Source organism: Phasianus colchicus, chromosome Z (genome assembly GCF_987193195.1).
Source record: "Phasianus colchicus chromosome Z, bPhaCol1.hap1.1, whole genome shotgun sequence".
NCBI lineage: Eukaryota > Metazoa > Chordata > Aves > Galliformes > Phasianidae > Phasianus > Phasianus colchicus.
Window position 1 is genome coordinate 89,860,067 of NC_143476.1, and position 21,477 is coordinate 89,881,543.

Below are 21,477 nucleotides of genomic sequence, written 5' to 3' on the forward strand. Positions count from 1 at the left end.
TCCCAGCTCTGTTCAGTACTGCTGCAAGCTTAAAATAAATACTGTAATTCTTTCAGACAGCGTCATAAAGCCCCTCAGCAATGCCAGCACCTCTTCTACCAACAGCCACAATTACAGACTGGTGTCTCAGTGCAAGCAGGAGTACCAAGTGGTCAGACAGGGAGGGCAGGTGAACCTCCTCACTGGCATTCTGGCAGCCACCAGCAAATACTGAGAAAGGCTCTACGTTTCAAAGGGGCATTAAAGCAATACAGGACATCACCATGAGCTGAATAAAAACCAGAACTTTACTGCATGTCCAAGTACGATAAGCTTCTAAATTTTCCAGCTGCTGGGAGTTGCTCTGTGCTTTGTCAATACAAGATATCCCCAGTCTGCAATGCACAGGAGGCTGGTCTTTTCTGGTGAGCTGTGGGATGTTGTTTTTTTTTTTGTTAACAGATCACATTTGCAAGGTAGCAGAAGTGCCACCACCCTTAGAGTGAGGTCAGTTTGCCAAATCCTCTTCCCTCGCTTCTCCTCAAACAGAAGTGCACGTTTTAATTTGGAAGTTGCAGAGTTCAAAAAGGGAACAAACTCTTGGTCGCAGATGATTTTTCAGTTCTCAGGGGGTCCTTTACAAACTCCTGCAGCTGTTGCAACAGCAGGAATTCACACATCCCAGTGGCAAGATGAGAAGACCAGGGACAGATCTGTGGAAAGCAAAGGTTTCTTTTACCACACTCTGCCTGGGAACAAGAACAGAGTTTGTGTTTGGGCATATCCAGACGCTGCTCAGAGCATTTAACAGCTTAACCTGCCATGGATCTGCATTCTCACATCCTTCTCCAGGGACAACTCTTTGCACAAAATGTTGAGGTAAAGATAAATTCATGCTCCCAAGATACATAACTTCATTCAGAACAGAAGGAGTGAAGCACACAGACAGGTGAGAGCACTTTCAAAAACACTCAGATGCCTCAACCATCAGAATTCCCAGACATAATGCATAGGCTGCCCAGCACATCTCTGCAGCCACAGAGCAAATTATGCACAAGGCCAAGACAGATGGAAAGATCCTTATACTGCACAACTATCATTATTTGAAGTCTTTTTTTTCCCTCATTTTCCCTCATTTCAGGGCACCCTTGCCTGTGCTATGTTTTGCTTCTCTCCTCTTATCTCATTTAACTCAGCACTGACAGCTCCTTCCTTTGCCATCCACAAACCTCTGCAAAACTACTCAGCCAGAAGCCAGGCAGATACTTCCTGGCTGCGGAGAAAAACAGAAAAGCAAAGATGATGACAAGCTATCAACCAGCTTTCTTACTGTAGCTGAGTGACTTTATTTCACTTGAGTAAATTGAGTCCTGTTCAGGGTATTTTCCATTCCCAGAAATTGAATTAGCCAGCAGCCATAACTTTTTTTTTTTTTTTTCTATTATCTACTACAAAGTGTGAATCTTCGCAGCAAATGGATATCTGTGTGCTTATGTGCATATATGAAAATGCTGCTCTGGAGTTCTGCCTACAAAATCCCTCAAGCATCTACAGCCAATGCAGCTACACCATTAAACATTACACTGATTATTAACTTTTTACATCTTCCCACTGTCTGATGATCCAATTCCAGAAGCTACTGGTCCTCTTTGTTTAATTGATTGAGACCTGTGACTCATGCCATGCACAGCACCTTCCACTTCTATTACGGCCAGCTTAGCAAGAAAATAGTAAAAAGCCACTGGGATTTATATACTGAAAGAGTTTCTTCCTGGAACTATGTCAGTGTTCCGCTCTTTGCTAAGGCCCTATAGCTGCCTGTCCAATAATGTATAGGCATGTGAGAATAGATTATTTCCTTGAAAGCAGAGAGGGACTGAAATCCCCATCATCAGGGACAAAGGAGAGAGGAAGTCAAACTGCAGTAAGCTGAGATCAGATGCAGGGGTGTTGAGTGAACTGCCTAAAACTGCAAAATTGGATAAAGCAGCAGAAAAACACTTTGTCTTGCATCATAAAAATGAGGCAAGCGTGGCCAGCTTTGACATTCTCATGAAGCTCAGACTGTCTTGAGATAGATCTGGAAAATGAACCCCTTTGGATCTGGGCTATTTCTTGGAGCCAGAAACACAGGGCAGGGATTTGAAGTAGGGAAGATTTAGGTTGGATATCAAGGGGAAGTTCTTTACTATGAGAGTGGTGAAGTGCTGGAACAGCTGCCCAGAGAGGCTGTGGATGCTCCAGACCTGGTGGTGTTCAAGGCCAGGTTGGATGGGGCCCTGGGCAGCCTGGTCTGGTATGAAATGTGATGGTTGGCGGCCCTGCATGTGGTAGGGGGGATTGAGCTTCATGATCCTTGAAGTCCCTTCCAGCCCAAGCCATTCTATGATTCTACGAAGCTGAAATTAAAAATAGTTTGAGTTGCAGTTTGCTCTCCAGTCCTGAAACACAAAGATACACTGAGCCTTGGCTTCCAAACTCTCCAACATTTCAAGAAGTTTCAATTGGCTGATGCAGTCTACAAAGGAAGAAGTGACATCGGAACCAAGAAGCCTCAAGGTTCAGATGCATGGCACGAGGCAGAGAGCTTTGCTCAGCACCAACTCCTGGATCCTAAAGCAAAGAATAAACAGCCACAATCACACCAAGTGCCAGCAGAACTGATTTTCCCTCCTCCAGGATAGATGCACACAACAGGGAAAGAGGAGAGGATATGAAGGTGTCTGAAGGTAAAAACAGCTATACCAGAGATCAATGTCTTCCAGACAAGAGCACAGGCTTCCAAGCCTGTGCCCAGAAGTGCCCACTGCTCATAAGAAAAGGGATGGTACTGCTAGGAAAATGGAAAACAAACCCAAAGGAGGGGACCCAACCAGATAAATAAACTTAGCTCTTCTTTGACTTGTATTTCACCAGGCCTCTGAAATACATCACTCAATTTTTTTTGTATCCTTCAAAGACATCTCGCATGCTCAATGCCACGGCCACCTCTGTGCTAGTAAATAGAATTGTGCCAGGTGGTAGCTCATCATTGCTACCTAGACAGTGAACCAAAAGCACAATTATTGTCAGGTGGGGCCTTGGGCTGCTGGCACTCTCAAAGCCATTCTTCACTTCTGTTAGCAATATTTTAAATACACACCTTGAAAAATCTGCAAGTAAGTCACAAATTGCTTGCTAACCCAACACTCAGCACATCAGTCTGCAGGAAGACTATGAACCTCTGAGAGGGCCTCCAGAGCAAGTGTACAGAATGTGTGTGCTATGAGAACTACTTAATATTTGGAGCATACATCATCAGTAGTATCCAGAGTCCCCAGAACCTGGAGAGCTGTGGCTAAGCCAGGGACAGGGAACTGGAATTCACAGGGCTCCTGGAACTTGACATCAGAATATCTGCTGTTTATAGCTGCATATGCAGCTGTGTCAGAGACATACCACAAGAGGGAGATGAACAACAGAGCTGGACTGCTCTCCTTGCCTGTTCCTGATAGCAATTTGCTAGAGAAAGCACTGTGCAGCCATCATGCTGAGGAATGTCAAATAACAGCTTTCTCTAGAGAATTTTTACAGGCCAAATTGAAGGGTCAGAAGCTGCCTACATTAGCATGGCTTTTGGTCCATTCTATGTAAACTCCAAACTATTTTGCTCAGCAAACAAGTGCAAGATTATGACAGACTCCTTGCATGCTCTCTGCTGAAACAAAAAATTTCCACTGTTTTTACTTGTAAAAACAAGATGAGAAAAGTAATGCGACTACAAACACTGATGGGAACAGGCTTGCTGGTGTTGTTTCTCCAGATACCTGGCTACCTGGACATCTCAGCCTCCCCAGCCAGCATCTGAGCTGAGCATCACCTATCTATAGAAAAAAAAAGAGACTGGAGCAGCTTCTGAGTGATTAATTCAGTAAGCATTACAGCAGGAGACTAGAACAGGTGAGCTTCAGAGATGACTTCTAATCCATGTTATCCTACGGACCCAAGTCACTGGAGCACTGTGTTTGGTGCTGTCTCTTGTAACACCTCCATAGATAAGTTAATTAAGTGCTTGTTAGATAAGTGAGCAAGTGAGCAAGGTGGGCTGAAAACTGCCTGAATGCTTGAACCCAAAGTGTTGTAATCAGAGGAACAAAATCAGATAGAAGCCAGTCAGTAGCGTTGTTACTCAGAGGCAAAAATTCATAGAATCATAGAATGGCCTGGGTTGAAAAGGACCACAGTGATTATCTAATTTCAACCCCCCTGCTATGTTCAGGGTCACCAACCACCAGAGCCACATCCAGCCTGGCTTTGAATGCCTCCAGGGATGGAACATCCACAACCTCCTTGGCAACCTGTTCCAGTGTATCACCCCTCTCTGTGTGAAAAATTGGTTAGTATCTTAATGATTTGGAATGTAGGGTAGTTTGCAACTTCAGTAAATCCATGGAAGATACAAAACTCGGGGGAATGGCAGATACACCAGAGAGAGGGTCATACTGCCATCCAGATGAAGCTCAGCAGGCTGGAGAAATGGGTCCACAGGGCACCCAGCTGGAAAGTAGATGGGACTGAGGGAGCTGAGACTGTTTCTCCTGGAGAAGAGAATATTGGGGGAATATTTATCGCTGTGTGCAAATATCTGATGAGAGAATAAAAAAGGCAGAGTCAGACTCTTTTTAATAGTGTCCCATGACTGACCTGCACACCAGTGAGAGATAACAAGTCTACAGATACCATCTACATTTCACAAACAACCCTGCCTAGCAGAGGCAGGACATGATCCGAGTTTTAGCAATCTGCAAAGCTGCGTATGTGGATTTATGTCACTTTAGAATACCTGTTGAGTCCAAGAGCTGCTGCAGAACTGATCCATGCAGTGCAAGTTGAGCCAAGGAACACAGCCAAAACCATCAGCATAATGGCAATCTGCTAAGTGGTTTTCCCTCTTGAAGGGAACAGAGCCTTGAGAGAGGCATGGAAACAGAGCGTGTGAAGCTGGGTTAGGGCCATAGGTGTGTTTCCTGGCAGAGCTGACAAGTTCAAACACTGTACCCAGCTAGTTCAGTTCCCGCCTGATCATTCAGGCACTTCTCCAAACAGCTCAGGTACTAAGCGTGATTGGGATCCAGCCACCAAACCCTCTTCTGACAATGTCAACCACTGAGCTCAGTCCAGGAGGCCTTCTCAGAGCCTTCTCAAGGAATAGCCTCTTCCAGTCTTCTCTTGAAGTCCAAATCCCAAAAGATCAGAGCAGACATACTTCATCAAGTATTTAGGTTGGCAGGTTGGCACCTAACTTGGCATAGGTTTCATTGTACATTTGTACAACATTTTCCAACATTCCCACTCTTCTGCACCAGTCCCACCCTTAAGCAATGCCTGGGCGCAGAGCTGCAGGCTGGCCTTCCTGCAAGTGACTCCTGCACTCAGCCTGCTAGTAATGAGCCCAGTCCTTTTAGGAAGATAATTGTTGGAAATATATAGATTTCCTAACGCAGATGCTGCAGCAGTTAAGCCTTCCCCAAAGCTGGTTGTCTCTACAGTCCAATGACCCTATCACAAGTCAGTGAATCTCATGGCTCCTATGCCTGCAGTTAACCAAGCAGGCTGTGCCAGAGACTTCATTCCTACAGGGATATCAGCAGAATGTGATCTTGTTATTTATTAACCAGCTCATTGATTAAAAAAAGCTTTACTCCAAGACATCCATCCCACACCTGCATCCCACATCAACTTCTTTAAAGAGCCAGAATTGTACACAGCAGCCTGAATCTTGTCTCTTGGAGGACATGACAAATGTGAAGTCTAAAATTCAAGCACACCATACTTCATATGGGGATCTCCCATGCAAGTTACCCATTGCATTTGTCTTCCTTTGAGTTGCATCTTACAAGACAGAAAACAAAGGCAGCCTGAGGATAAATGAATAGTGAAGGGGAAAAATTGTACTGAAGTGGAGCAGAGCATCTTCCTCTGCAACACCTCCTTTCCTCCTGCTACTTTTTCTGCTGGATATGAAGTCAGTGTCTGTCAGCATCTGACTGGTGCCTGTGAGATCAGAGAAACACTTGCTCTTGCAGCAGCATTAAACCAACAGCCTTCATCAGAATCCCTGTTCACTAGGAGAAAAAGGGACTCCAGTCTCCTGTTAAAAACATCTCCATCAAAAGAGATGAATCCTGGGAATTAACATAGTGCAAACAACATCACTTCATTCATGCAACATACGCTCTATTTCCACTGAGCTGGGAGCAAAGTCATAAAGCTAGATGGGTTCTTATTCAACAACTCATTACTATGGCAGTCAGATGAAGTTGCAGGGTTGCTTCTCTAAGCCATCACTCTTTTAGAGTCCTAAAGTGAATGTAGCTGTGATTTAAATTAGCCTGACAGGTTCCTTAAGTTCACACAAGATTTTTTGCTGCTGTTTCTCTTATTATTCACTCTCTCAAAACTCCCCTCTCCAGCTTCATCTCTGCCTTTCACAGCTATTTCACAGTCTTATAAACCTCTCAAATATGTCACACTTCTGATAGTCCAGATTCCTCCAGCAGGCTGGGGAGGCAATGTTAAAAATGCAGAAGAGGGAAAAAAAAAAAAAAAAAAAGGAGAAAAAAAAAAGTTTCCTCAAATAACTGGTTAAAAAAAAAAAAAAAATTAAACAGCAGAACCAAGTCTTCCATTCCAGTATGTTAACAGAATAGTGGCTCCAAAAACTGCCCAGGAACAGCTGAATCCAACAGGCTGCATGTTATTGTGGTAGCTCTAAAACCTTCACAGCAGGAACATCAACACGTCTGCAATCGAGTTTTCTCACCACCGTAGAACCAACATTTTGGGAAGGAGGGAAGAATGGAAGGATGCTGAGAGGTCCTGGGTTACAGAGATTAACATTGGAGAGGTATGCTTACAGTCTGATTGGAAGTTTGGAGTCCCTCTTAATTTTGGAGGAGAAAGGACAGAGTTAAGGGAGACTTAGTTCAAAAACAACAAAAAAAGCAGCAGGGAAGAGGACATTTAGAAAGGCTTTTGGCAAGAGACCAAGGACAGAACAAGAGGAAAGGTGGGGAATTCAAGAGGGAACCTTCTTGACATTTGTTTGGAGCTCACAAAGTGGGAGGAGAGACCAACTAATTAGTAATATCAGAACAGGAGCCATGCTAGCCTATATAAACTGGTGGGGCATTTTCTTTTCTCCACTCTTAGCCCTGCTTTCCTCAATAGCCAGCAAAGAGACAGCTGTCCCCGAGGTCATCCAAAAGGTAAGAGCATGTTGTTCCTTCCTTTTAATGCATAGTCAAAAAGATGCACCCTGTTAATGGCTTAGTGACCAACTTACCCAGATCTTCCTCCCCAAAACATGAAACAAAGAGCTTTTAAAAGTTCCCAATGAGAGCAGCTAAGGCTCAAGAGAGACACGGAGAATAGGGAATGTCACAGGAATTTCAATTATTGACAATTTTCTAGCAGGCTGAGGATTTATTAGAACTTCTTAGCACAGCTGGCTGAACATTTGAGGAAGAGAAGAAAAAAAAAAAGAAAAAATCTCAGGCTCTTTAACACCTCCTTTCACTGCCTTTCTCTTCTACAAAATGAAAAATGCCCAGATAGTAATAATACGTGGTTAATGTGATAGCATCTCTGGATTTCTCTGTCCCGGAGACAGATCTCTGAAAATTGAATTGGGAATGGGCTTAATGAGTATTTGAATCTGAGGGATGAGCTTCCTTTTGAACTAATGCTTTGAAATCTATGTTCAGTGGGAAAACCTGAGCTAATTTTTTTTTCAGTCAGGGTCAAGTTCATTATAATCTCTCTGTTTTGGGGTGTATGCTCATGCATGCATGTATTCACATATCTATAACACAACACTTAACAACCTTACTAAAGCCCTGTTAACATTATAGAGTTCATGTAAGAATCTGGGTTGCTGAGGATCTGGCCCTTTCCTCCTATTGTGCTTGGATGCAGGAACTCCTCTAAAAACTTGCTGCACACACTGTGCTGGCTGCCCGCACACTTCACAGCAACAATGTGGAGAATGCAAGATACAATGGCTGTAATTGTGTGGCAGCAATTCCTTGGACAAACAAATACCAGCAGTACTTTCAATCCCCTTGATTTTGTAGAGAAATTCTATCAGGGAAAGGAAAAAATTGAGAGAGAAAGTCCTAGGTAACTTTGCTGCATTTTCAAAGATGAAACCCAACACCTAGCAACACGAACACCAAGATGGGAATAACTATCACCTATGAGTACTAAACAATTAGCCATATAAAAGCCCTGCTCCTTTCCCAGCTGCAAGCACAGCACTGCTATTACTATGTATAAGGCATAATGACTGTATGCCAGGGCTTGCCTTAATTTCAGCAAGTGAATAAATACCTTCTTGCAGGCCAGATGTTGTAGGAGTGCAAGCAGCATGGAGTCTGCTATGCTGCAGCTTTAATGAGACATTGCTGAGATGCCATAGGTACGGCATGGCATGGTCAAAATGTACACAAGTGGAAGAGAAATTGATTTAGGGAGACATGAGGTTGTGTAACATCAGGGTTTTGCTGCAGGACATTTATTAACTCTGAAAAGATGACAAAGAAACCCAATATGTTGGCTTCCTGCCTCTGTGATGACTTCACTTTTGTGCAAGAGAAACATCTTACTTTTCTGCTCCCAGGAGTTTCTTTAACAGCTGATACAAAAGTACTTGGATACTTCTAGCTGCAAGAACTTCCACTCTTGCTTACATATACATCCTCAGTGAGGACATCAGTGAGGTCTGTACCCAGCAGCACAAAGACCTCTGGGCAAGGGGAGGCAGCAGAAATCTGTAATCATTGCAGGAAAGCAGCAGTGCCCCAAAGCCAGCTCTCTCCTGGCACAATACACTATGATGAAAAAAAGCTTTTGATTGTTACTCTGTGCTGACAGCAGAACACAAATCAGTACTTGCTGTTGCACACCAACACTGTGTTTTACATACTACAGACAAATGGATTTAAGGAATTAAAAAAAGCAATAACAACAAAAAAAAAATCCTTCCCCTTTGGCAAATCAAGTACTTTGTTCCTATAGAATAGCCCTTTCAGAAATATTTCCATTTTCCTTCTTTGTGCACTACGAGAAAGAGTGCTTTGACTGAAAGTGACACATTAACTCCACTTGAATGGCAGTTCAGAAGGCCTGCAGTAGAGCAGCCTTCTCGCAATCCCCATCAGCAGGGACACTTTTCACTTTAAATTAAAATTCAGACATCTCTGTCCTAAAATTCTCTGAACATCTCCATTATTCTGGGATGAGATGCCATTTGTCCTCTATCCTTTCTTAAAGAGCTGCCATTACCTACTCTGTATGGCAGGGTAATGTGCTCACAGACCTTTAGGATGAGCATGCAGAGCAGCCACTGCTTCTCATAATTTCACAAGCACCCACAGGTTCTCTTCTACCTCTGCTGCTGCCATTTTCCAAGAGGCTTGCTGATACTTCATACTTTCTCAGGATGAGAATGAGTAGCTACGTCCTCCATACGGTGTGTTTCTAGGCAGAAAAGAGTTTCCACGAGACAGAAATACCTGTCACCACACTCAGTGGCAGCTGAACCACTACACAGGAGGCAACCACCATGCAGCATCAGGGTGCCAGAAACAGAACTGGGTCTGGACCTCTATTGTGTCACAAAGACCCAAAGTGTGGCTTAACCACCAGGCTGCTCTGCAAGCACTGGGGTGTTTCATAATTACATCCTTCCACTGTAGCATGTATTGTGTAATAGAAATTTGGACTGATATCCATGCAATGGTGACCTCTGGTAGCCCACCCATAGGAGACATATCACTTGACAGGCAGGGAAAAAATGACATGAATTTGACCAAGAGATGCCCATGATCACCTCCAAAGCATTCTGATTTAAAATATTCTGGAAGAACAGATATGCAAGGCTTTGACACAGCCTTCATCAGAGATGAAATTCAGACCAGAAAAATGGAAGTGGCTCACCTGGCCTTTTTGCCGTGCCAGCTCATTGAGCTGACTTCATTTCTGCCCATTAAAATCCAGAGCAAATGAATTTATAGAAATGCTCAGGTTAGAAAAGATCTCAAAGATCATCAAGTCTAACTAACCACAATCCAACCATACTACCCTAACTCTAACAACCCTCTGCTAAATCATGTCCCTGCACACCACATCTAAACAGTTTTCAAACACATCCAGGGATGATGACTGAACCACCTCCCTATAGGGGAGCCTATTCCAGTGCTTAACAACCCTTTCTGTAAAGAAGTTTTTCCTCATACCCAACCTAAACTTACCCTGGTGCAACTTGTGTATTGGGTAATTCTCCAAGATTATGATTGCACTGTGCAGTGATGCCTTACACAAAGTTTGTGCAAGCTGCACAGCACACATCACTACCAAATGCCCTCAACTCGAGATCACGGAATCATAGAATAATTTGAGTTGAAAGGCATCCTTAAAGGCCATCTAATCTAAGTCCTCACTACAGAGCACCCACAGCTCCATCAGCTGCTCAGCCTGACCTTGAATGTCTCCAGGATCAGGGGCATCCACCACACCTCTGGACAATCTGTGCCACTGCCTCTCCACCCTTACCATAAATCTTCTTACATTCAATCTAAAATAAAAGGCTTGGCATCTCACATGGGCTTGGAGTATGCAGTTATTACATATTGCAGGGTAAAAATGAGAAAGAAATGAAGCTCCATTCAGACACTCACTACAGAATTCCACAAGTGGACCAGAGAGCGGCTCCAGCACTTCTTGTGCACATTACATTCCACATAGGAGAGCATCTCCACATTTCTGCACAGCAAAAATACCTTCACTCAGGATGCAGGGAAAGATGGACACAGAGCATCTCTTTGAAAGTACGATAGCACTGCGTGTGGTTTTACGAATTAGTGCCAGAGAGAGCCTAAGTTACCTAGAGAGAAAGACTCTTTAAATTGAAAATGTAAATGCACTTTCACCAAATGAAGAGCATTTATCTTGGCTGGAAATTTTGATTTAAGTGAAAGTGCATCCAATTCACCTATTCCATTATTTCAGAATAAAATATGGTAAAAGCGAAGGTTAATGAATCAAGGTAATGAATTATAACTGAGCCAGAAAAAGCCCTCCAGCACTGAGACATTGTCCCTAACAATGCTCTCATCTTTTTCATTTCTCCCTCCTCAAGCTAAGCTCCTTGTCCTCGTGTCCTACCCAAAGGCAGATTTCACATTCTTCTACATACTGGTCCTCCCTTCAGCTAGTTTCATGTTGCTCTTATCCTTGAATTGGTTGGGAACTTCCCAAAGACATAAAATGCTCATTGTTATGTATAATGTCTGCAGTAACAAGGAACTGGCCAGGTTGCACATCCACCACCCTTCTGCAAGCATAATGCCCAAGAAGGAGGCCGCTTTAACTTAATTGCTTTGCACCCCTATTTCTGAAATACAGGTTCTCTTCTCCAGCTGCCATTTTACTGAAGATGCAAGTGAGTTGAGCACTAACTTAAATTACTAACTCACAGCCAAAATTCTTTACTTCTTGCACTCTCCAAGGAGAATCAAAGCAGCTTTGTTTCTGTATTTATTCAGCAGTGTATCTCATCTCATCACACAGAGAGGGGTGAGGCACTGGAACAGGTTGTCCAAGGAGGTTGTGGATGTCCCATCCCTGCAGGCATTCAAGGCCAGGCTGGATGTGGCTCTGGGCAGCCTGGTGGTTGGCAACCCTGCACATAGCAGGGGTTGAAACTAGATAATCATGGTGGTCATTTTCAACCCAGGCCATTCTATGATTCTATGATTCTTTGATCTTTATATTCTTTGTCTAGACAACGACCAACAATTAGTTCTACTCCTCCTCAAGAAACTGAGCACACTCCAGGGCAAGGTTTGGATGCTTTTAACTTGCTGAGTTCATGTTGAGAACTGGCCCTTAAAACAGGTAACAAATTAGCTATGAGATGTTTTTTAAAAGCAGTTTTTACAGTTAGATGCAAGCCTCTGAGCCATGTGCCTGAATGAAGTTATCTAGAGCTGTGTGAGGTGTCAAAGCATATTGCAGCATCTCCCATTCCAAAGGGCATGTGTCCCATATGGCACCACATATCTGCCTCCTCCTGAGCATGCTCCAAGCAACGTCTGCAGGCCTAAACACCCCTCTTTGGCAAAAAAAGTCCTCCTCTTTCTTATTTAGGACTTGATGTAGTGTATACTATGTTTAATAAGAGGTATTTTGTTACTCTCAGATGTTTTCTTAATACAGATTATGGTCACCTGTCACACCTTACGCTGAAGAACAATGGCAGTGCAGGACACCTAACACTGCCTGGGTAGGAGGCAGAGAGAAGGCAGCACCATGATAAGGCAAAATGGAGAGCAAGCACTCTCAATACGGCCTTTAATGTTGTAAACCAGTGCTAGGTTCAGAAGACACAACAGTTATAAGTTAATTTCAGTGGAGCAGAAAACTGCTTGTTTATGTAAGAACCCTCAAGCTAAGCCCATGCTCATGAGGACGTCTTACCTGACCACAATAGAGGACTATATAGAAACCCATAAACCTAATGTTAGATACCTGTTAGTGATGGCTGATGCATAGACTCAAACTGATCGAGTAACAGGAGAAATGGAATTATTGAAGCGGTTTCCTAAGTGTGATAGAATCTCTCAACAAGTTGGGTTTTGAAGTGAACTTCAACTTGTGTGAAGCCAGTGTCTGTTAATGCCACCCTGCTCTGCTTGAAGTCACCTTTTAAAATAGAACTGCTTGATTTCTGAAAAAAACATGATACAGTTGATCAGGATGTTAAGATGAGGTGAAATAACACTGACATAATGGCCAGTGGTTCCTTTAGGTGTTCAAATCCATGGCTGCATGAATGTCTGGAAAGCCTCAAGAGAGCATGAAGAGAGAATGTGCTCAAGGATACATGGGAATCAGGTGTTCAGACAAAGGATTTTCCTCTTTCAGCTCCAAAAAAAAAAAAAAAAAAAAGAGAGTGGTGAGATGCTGGAACAGCTGCCCAGAAAGGTTGTGGATGCCCTGTCTCAGGAGGTGTTCAAGGCCAGATTGGTTGAGGCTCTGGGCAGCCTGGTCTAGTATTAAATGGGGAGGTTGGTGGCCCTGAATGCAGCAGGGAGGTTGCAGCTTGGTGATCTTTGAGGTCCCTTCCAACTCAAGCCATTCTATGATTCTATGATGATTCTATGATTCTATTTGAGCAATAACATGTAGAAAAAAGAATAAGCAGACACCAGTAAGAGTCATTGCAATGAACTGCATGTTGTTTGTTTTTCCTTGAATTCTACCAAAGGCTCAAATCCTCACCATGGAAAACGGCGTTGATGTCAAGATAGAAACCAAGGGGGAAAGAAAGCCAAGAAAGGAAAGTCAGTTAAGTAAAGGTGGAAAGAGAGTCTGCAGAGCTGTTGGGTACATCACAGGAGACATGAAGGAATTTGGTGCCTGGCTGAAAGGTAAAGCTATTATTTCACCATAACTAATTGAGGGATTACAAAGAAGAATTGTATTAAAAGAGTAATAACTAACTTCTCAGTAACAGGATTCAAGCTGGAGCAGAACAGAAATGATATCTGCCCTGAATTATTTCTGTTCTGTGGGAAAAATGCAGCTTTGTGCAGAGAGCTGCATGCTGCTTAAATCTTGAGGATGGCTGAGGTGACATTTACCTCCCAATATGCCACAGACAAAACGAATGTAGTCCCACAGAACACAGCCTAGGATGGTTATTCTGTGCCCTGCCATTCTTCAGAACATTCCCTCCCCTACCAGCTGATCCATTTCTGTCAAGCCTCATGCCACTGTGAAGCCAAATTACACGTAGGTAAGTATCTTTGGTCCCCATAATAAATCAGCAATTGGCTACACGTACAATTTGCTATCTGAGGCACAGACATCATAAATTAACTAGTGTATATGAAGCCTGGTCCAGGGTACTCTTCAGCACGGGCCTCTGGCAACCACACTGTTCATCTTAGCGTTCCAGATGCAAGACTTCAGTACAAACCAAGTTTTAGAGTCTTGTTGATTCATTGCTTCGGTCATGCTGCCAAAGTCACTCTGCCAAAACTGTTTATGAGTTTAAAAATAAACAACCTATCCCGAATCATCTGTGCGCTTTTAGTTATTCGTATTACTTAATTTGATCTCTTCCAGATAAGCCCATCATGATCCAGTTTGTTGACTGGGTGCTGCGTGGGATATCCCAGGTGATGTTTGTCAATAATCCCCTCAGTGGTCTGATCGTAGTCGCTGGTTTCCTGGTGCAGAACCCATGGTGGACACTCACAGGCTGCTTAGGAACAGTTGTCTCAACCTTAACAGCACTTATTCTGGGTCAAGACAGGTAAGACTATCACATATGTGTTAAGCTGTATTAGACTTTCACATATGCGTTAAATAAGAACCGTGGATAAAAAGAGAATTTATCCTTAGTTAAAACTGTTAGGGCTAGACTGATCTTCTCAACAGCACCAGCTACAACTGGTCTGTGAGGACACTGAATAGAACTACGGAAGGAGTAGGGGGTGCTTAAAGGACTCGTGTGTACTCAGGTGTGTAAAACTGACGGTCCGTACACGAGCCTTGGCAAGCCAGCATCACAGAGTCTTGGCTACATGAGATAGGAAGGGATGATGCAGGTGCACCTGCAGAGAAAAGATTTCAAGACAGCTGTTTGTTGTTTTGGTTTTTTTTTCTCTTCAGATCGGCCATAGCAGCAGGCTTGTATGGCTATAATGGGGTCTTGGTGGGATTGCTCATAGCAGTCTTCTCTGCTAAAGGAGACTACCATTGGTGGCTTCTACTGCCAGTAGCACTGGTGTCAGTGACATGGTAAGTGAGACATTCTGCTTCTTACTCCAGCCCCAGTTTCCTAACTGAAGGAACGGTTGAGCCATTGTGTTTTTTATGTGCTATGCAGTCTGCAGTGAAAAAGAAACATGGCTGGCATGTGTGTGCTTCTAAATCTTGGATTATGATTTGTACTTTTAAACAAATATGGTACTCCCATAATCATAAATAAACCAAACGAGTAAAAGGAAAATTGATGGCAGGTCCTATGTAATTCAGGCCCTAAATGTTAGCCACGTTGCTGTGATGCATCAGTTCATTCTTGTCTCAGGTGAAACTAGATGATCGTTGCGGCCCCTTTCAACCCAGGCCATTCTATGATTCTCTGATTCTATGATTCCCTGCCATCGTCAACCATAAGCATTTCATCTATTTAAGTCACCGTGTAAAAGTGCCATGAAAATTTACCTCACCAGGCACAAAGGCTGCTCGGTGGTCTCAAGACATGATGTTTGATGCTTATGAAAACAAGCAGCTAATAATACTTTACTGATATATATGGCACCATAGTCTGCCAGGTGTTTGGATAGTGAAAATACTGAAAGCTGGTCTTTGGTCCCCAGATATCTAATTGGAGATTCCTAAATCCCACATATCATCCATCTGCCAGAAGTTTATGTAGTGTTATATTCACATTAATAAATATGCCTTTGCTATCTGCCTTCTGATGGACCCAATCCATAAGGTTGAACAAAGGGACACAGCCTTCTTTCCAGGTCAGTCAGACCTGGCATTAGTACCCTCTACAGAATCCATATCAGGTATTTAAGAAAATAAAAATTAAATAAAAAATTAAGCACTACTGTTGATCTGGGGAGTAACTCCACACCAGTGGAGGACCAGAGGGCCCTGGTCCCCTCTGGTTCACCAAATTCACCACGTATCATATTGCGTAGCACAGCAGGAATCTGTACATTGCTAAGTGACCTGTGGAAGGCTGGGAATTTGCTGATCTCCTAGTGAGACCATTTTGTTCTTCTTTCAGCCCTGTTTTCACCAGCGCTTTAGGTTCAGTCTTCTCTAAGTGGGATCTGCCTGTTTTCACCTTGCCTTTCAACTTGGCCTTGACCCTCTATCTGGCTGCATCAGGACCCCATAACCTCTTCTTCCCTACAACCGTCATTCAGCCTGCAACAACAACACCAAACATCACCTGGACAGACGCTGACATGTCAATGGTAGAATGCCCTAAACAGCTTTCTCCATTAAAAGCATTATGGAACCATATTATCCCCCTTCCACATCACTGTAATACAGCCTGGCAATGCAACACTGCATTTACAAAATAGCTCTTATCCAATGGATAAGGGCTTACTCCAGGGAACTGATATTTCTGATATCCTGAAGATGAGAATTTTTGGGGATATGGTATCATTTGTTCACAGTTGAATCTAAATATTTATACTATAATCTTCACAGACTGTCTGCAACTTATTTATCCATTACTGTGCATATACTGATGACAACCTCATAGCAAAGGTTCAGTTAACTCATAAGTCATTTTTAATTTTCCACTCAGAGTACTTTTAAAAATGCATCAGGAGGCAGTCTTTCTGAGAAGAAATGATTAAGCAGATATTACTAAGGCAGAATTGTTACAAACTTTTTTTAGTTAATAATCATGTGGGACCTTTCCAAAGAGGCATTTTATTCTGCTGTACAGCACAGTAAACAGCAGACAGAAGAGTAAGCACTTTCCCCTAGGGCTCAGTGGACTATTTTAAAGGGTTCCCAGGGAGTGATTAAGGGAGTTAATTGGCACTAAATAGCAAACCACACAGGTTGCATTTCCAAAAGAACCTTTACCATGACACATAATTTTATGGGTACTATAAATGAACCATTCCACGTTGATGGAACAGAGCAGTTTGAAGGAAATTTTCTCTAAACCATCTCTATACCTGCAACCAACCTGGGTTCTTCTCTCCTGTCCAAAGCAGGGGCACATCCACTCTTTTGGGAACAGCCCATCCTTTTCTTCCCATCCAAGCCACTATTTTCACAAGACCTCCTGAAATAAACAGAATTTCTACCACTCAGCCAAACTAGGTTGAAAGCGACCATCTAAACTCGGTTGGGCTTGGTTTTGGGGTTTTTTGCGTTTGCTTGGGTTTGTTTTTTGGTTTTTGGGTTTTTTTTTTTTTTTTTTTTTTTTTTTGAAAACAAAGCAACAAAAAGGATAAAAAAAAATTGTTTTTTTTTTTTTCTTTTTCATTCACTCAGCTGCTGCAGTCCATTCCAATTGGGGTGGGCCAGGTTTATGGCTGTGATAATCCCTGGACTGGGGGAATTTTCCTGCTTGCTTTATTTATCTCGTCTCCACTCATCTGTCTGCATGCAGCAATCGGATCAGCAGTGGGGATGTTGGCAGGTAAGGGCTTTATTTGATCCACAGGTATATACAGAAGCACAGAGAATAAAAGAGGAAGCAGAGTGCCTGGAACATTTATAGTTGCAAATGTGTTTTCCACTGGAGAAAGATTGCTTGAAAAAAAATGAGCTCTTCTGTTTTAAGAATTCTTTTGATTGACTTCCACATTCTCTTACCCCATTTTACGACGGTGCAAATCTTCAGAAGAAAGTAATGCACTTTTGGCTGAAATGGCTTTCTATCCTGAAATACTTCATTTCTGGATATATCCTGATGTTTTTAGGAGCAGCTTAATAAAAGTCATTGCCACAAGTCTGACTGTGCAGGCCTTAGGGACTCATTCAGAGTTTAAATGTACGCTCGCTGACTAATATATCTTCTGCTGCAACTATAAGGCCAAATTCAGTTCAGCAGCACCAGGGAAAATCCACAGTGATTACATTAGTCTGAAGTCTTGGACTGTCTTTAGTCTTGGACTGTCACAACATGGCAACAAACAGGAATTCAGCATAGACATGCAGGCTTGAGCCCCCCCAAAAACAGAGTTTGGGCTATTTCACAGCTGTTTGGCTAAGGAATTATATATTTTTGACTTTTTTTTTTTTTTTTTTTTTCCCAGCACTGAGCTTAGCAATACCTTTTAGCACGATCTACTCTGGTTTATGGAGCTACAACAGCTCCCTCTCATGCATCGCCATTGGAGGCATGTTCTACGCATTCACCTGGCAGACACATTTGCTGGCAATTGCCTGTGGTATGTACCCTATGGATTTTCATTACTAACATAACTTCCTTTTGAAACAAGACAAGATGCACAGATACTGGAGGTGGGCTGAAGCCAGATAGCCACTTTTGGACAGACATGGGCCAGACAGACAGACGGTGGAGGTGGATGTTAGAGCTGTTGCTCTAGCGCACCCTGAAAAGATAAAAACAGTGTGTTGACTTGCAGCTAAGAGCTGTGTTCAAAACAAAAGAAGCAATCAGTAGATTAATTAACATCTTTGAAATCAGATGCTTCATTTTGAGACTAATTGTGTACACTAAGAAAGCTGGAGCTCAAGATCAGTCTGCATCTGGAATTAGGCAGAATAATTTTCCCAGTCTACTGAAATGGATACCAGAGGCATGAGCTAAGCAACACAGAATGATTGAAGAATTATTTATAAGGCAATTCAGTATGAAATTTCAATATCACAGTGAGCTGGGAGTTAAACTATTGCTCATTCAGTGTGCATATAAAAAAGATTTAGCTTTGTATCTCATTGACCCACCTTCTAGCCCTAGAGGCAGGAGAAATGGAAGGGTTATTTTCCCATTTAACTCCATCCATCAACCTATTTCCATGTCAGTGCATGTTTCAGAAGCTTCTATTTCCATATTCACACTTTTTATCACTCCACGTCTTCTTTGTTTTGCCCTTTCCACAGGAGGTTGGAGGGCATGCTGCAAAGGAAAGATTTTTAAGAGAGGGCTTCCCAGGCATTTTCATAAGCATTGGTTGAGCTACCCAAGGCAGCATGGGAGATGTTTCTTCCTGCTGGTCTCCTCCGTGCTATGAGCAACCAAACTCACCTGAAGTTATCTTTCTTTTTCACAGCACTCTTCAGTGCATATCTGGGAGCGACACTGACGAACATGTTGTCTGTGGTAAGTAGTTTATTAGCTAAGGTCTCATTTCAAAAAACAGATCTGAACACATACATACTATATTTTCCTGACTTCTGAGGTGAAACATGAAGATTCAAAAAGAAATTCAGCTGAAGGCATTACAGATCTGAGTGAGGAATCATGGACTGCCAAGCGGATGGTATTCCCACTTAAATTTACCATTTTTCTTCCTAGAAGCATGATCTTCCACAGGCCATTCTTTCTGCCTGAAGTAGTTGAGAAAAGCTTTGTCCTCATGTGTAAAAAAACCTTAAATTCAGTTTAGTTCCTTTGACCAAGTACAAAAAGTCAGTCAGTACAACAGCACAGGGTTAAGGTAAATGAATGCTTCTGTGTCCATTCCTATCTTCATAGAATCACAGAATCACAGAATGGCCAGGGATCATCAAGCTCCAACCCCCCTGCCACATGCAGGGCCACCAACCATCCCATTTAATACTAGATCAGGCTGCCCAGGGCCCCATTCAACCTGGCCTTGAACAACTTCAGGGATGCACGGGGCATCCACAGCCTCTCTGGGCAGCTGTTCCAGCACCTCACCACTCTCTATGTAAAGAACTTCCCCCTGACATCCAACTCAATCTTCCCTCCCTCAGCTTCAAATCATTTCCCCTTGTCCTGCAGTTATCCACCCTTTCAAAAGTTGATTCCCCTCCTGTTTGTAGGCTCCCTTTAGGTACTGAAAGGCTGCAATGAGCTCACCCTGCAGCCTTCTTTTCTCCAGGCTGAACAAGCCCAGCTCCCTCAGTCTGTCTTTGCAGGGGAGGTGCTGCAGCCCTCTGATCATCTTTGTGGCTCCTCTGGACCCTCTCCAACAGCTCCCTGTCTTTCTTGTACTGGGGGCTCCAGGCCTGGACACAGCACTGCAGATGGGGCCTCACAAGGGCAGAGTAGAGGGGGACAATCACCTCCCTGTCCCTGCTGGCCACCCCTCTTCTGATGGAGCCCAGGATCCCATTTGCTTTCTGAGCTGCAAAAGCACACTGCTGGCTCATGTTAAGCTTTTCATCCATCAGAACCCCCACGTCCTTCTCTGCAGGGCTGCTCTCAAGGACCGCTCCTTCCAATCCGTATGGATGCCTGGGATTCCTCTGGCCCAAGTGCAAAACTCTGCACTGTGCTGTGTTGAACCTATCAGGTTCACCCAGGCCCACCTTTCTAGCCTCTCAAGGTCCCTCTGAATGGCATCCCGTCCTTCCACCGTGTCGACCGCACCACTCAGCTGGGTGTCATCAGCAAACTTGCTGAGGGTGCACTCGATTCCCCCATCGATGTCATTGATAAAGATGTTACAGAGCACCGGTCCCAAGACAGACCCCTGGGGGACGGCGCTCATTACCGGCCTCCACCTGGACATGGAGCCATTGATGACCACCCTCTGTCTGCAGCCTTTCAACCAGTTTCTTATCCATCGAGTGGTCCACCCATCAAATCCACATCCCTCCAGTTTGGAGATAAGGATGTGGTGTGGGACCGTGTCAAAGGCCTTGCTCAAGTCCAGGTAAATGGCATCGGTCGCCTTTCCCTTGTCCATCCATGCTGTCACTCCATCATAGAAGGCCACCAGATTGGTTGGGCATGATCTTCCCCTAATGAAGCCAAAGTCTTAGGTCCTATCTTAGGTCCATCCATAATCTCTGCAAGTGCACAGAAAAATCATCCTTCTCACCAAAGCTAGTAGATGCTAAAGGCCAGTGAACAACATCAAAATCTCATACACAAAGTTTACATCGCCACAAAGATCTTCCATACAAAGCCAAGACAAGATTTCCTTGAAAAAACTTACTCCAACTTATTCCCATGACAGAGAGGCCAAGTGAAAGACAAACAGACAGTAAAATATGTGTTTTGTGTTTTTCTGTACAGTTCGGGGTGCCACCAGGAACCTGGTCTTTCTGTTTATCTGCACTGACCTTTCTGTTAATGACCACAAACCACTCAGCCATCTACAAGCTTCCACTCTCCAAAGTCACCTATCCAGAAGCCAATCGAGCATATTATCTGAGAATGAAGAAACATCACATGTCTTGCTGTGACGTATAAAGACCCAATAAGAGAGATCCTTCACAGATTGTAAAGCAGGAGCACAAGGTTCCCTCCTAAAAAGAATAAATAAATAAATAAATAAATATTTATGTGCTGTAAAGTAAAAAGACCAAAAACCCCCAAAACCCCATCATCTTTGAACAGAGAGACTTTTTCCATCACAATTTTTTGTTCTATCCTGATTAGATAGAAACATGCTGTGCTAGAAGGATCTTTCCCATGACCAACCTGTCACAACTCAAAAGCACATATGCCTGAAAAGACACTTGAATTTTAAAAAGTGGGGAAATGACTTAGAGGTGGCAAAGAAAATTCTATTTGTGAAATCTGAGTCACTGTAATCAGACGTAAAGTAATGAAGAGCAGAGCATATCTCAGCTCTTTATTGGGAATACTATTTAAAGGCTAACACCAGCTTACTACAGCAATAGGATTCACCTTAGAGAGCTTCATAGTGGCAGAGAACTGGAACAAAGAGTACCATTTGCTAAGTAGGAAATAAGTGATAAAGAAATCCTCCTGGAGAATCTTCAATACTAGTG

The 21,477-nt window shown here is 43.2% G+C and overlaps 1 protein-coding gene across 2 annotated transcripts; it reads left to right on the forward strand.

The window, feature by feature from the left end:
* Positions 1-6,642: 6,642 nt before the first annotated feature.
* Positions 6,643-20,933, forward strand: LOC116231354 (urea transporter 2-like). 2 transcript variants are annotated; one of them, XM_090131579.1, is made up of 9 exons: positions 6,643-7,226; positions 13,289-13,451; positions 14,152-14,341; positions 14,701-14,829; positions 15,833-16,025; positions 17,071-17,218; positions 17,838-17,972; positions 18,819-18,868; positions 20,756-20,933. In XM_090131579.1, exons 1-9 carry the CDS (start codon positions 7,122-7,124, stop codon positions 20,930-20,932), a joined length of 1,290 nt encoding a protein of 429 aa, XP_089987705.1. In that variant the 5' UTR covers positions 6,643-7,121; the 3' UTR covers position 20,933. The 2 variants fall into 2 exon arrangements, with proteins under 2 accessions (XP_089987705.1, XP_031452926.2); XM_031597066.2 differs by lacking the exon at positions 6,643-7,226 and adding an exon at positions 11,846-11,916.
* Positions 20,934-21,477: the final 544 nt, after the last annotated feature.

Coding starts and splice junctions, on each gene's coding strand:
- LOC116231354 (XM_090131579.1), top strand. CDS start 7,122: ATGCTAGCCTATATAAACTGGTGGGGCATTTTCTTTTCTCCACTCTTA. Junction 17,219..17,837: donor AGCAGTGGGGATGTTGGCAG/GTAAGGGCTTTA, acceptor TTTTTTTCCCAG/CACTGAGCTTAGCAATACCT. Junction 18,869..20,755: donor TGACGAACATGTTGTCTGTG/GTAAGTAGTTTA, acceptor TTTTCTGTACAG/TTCGGGGTGCCACCAGGAAC.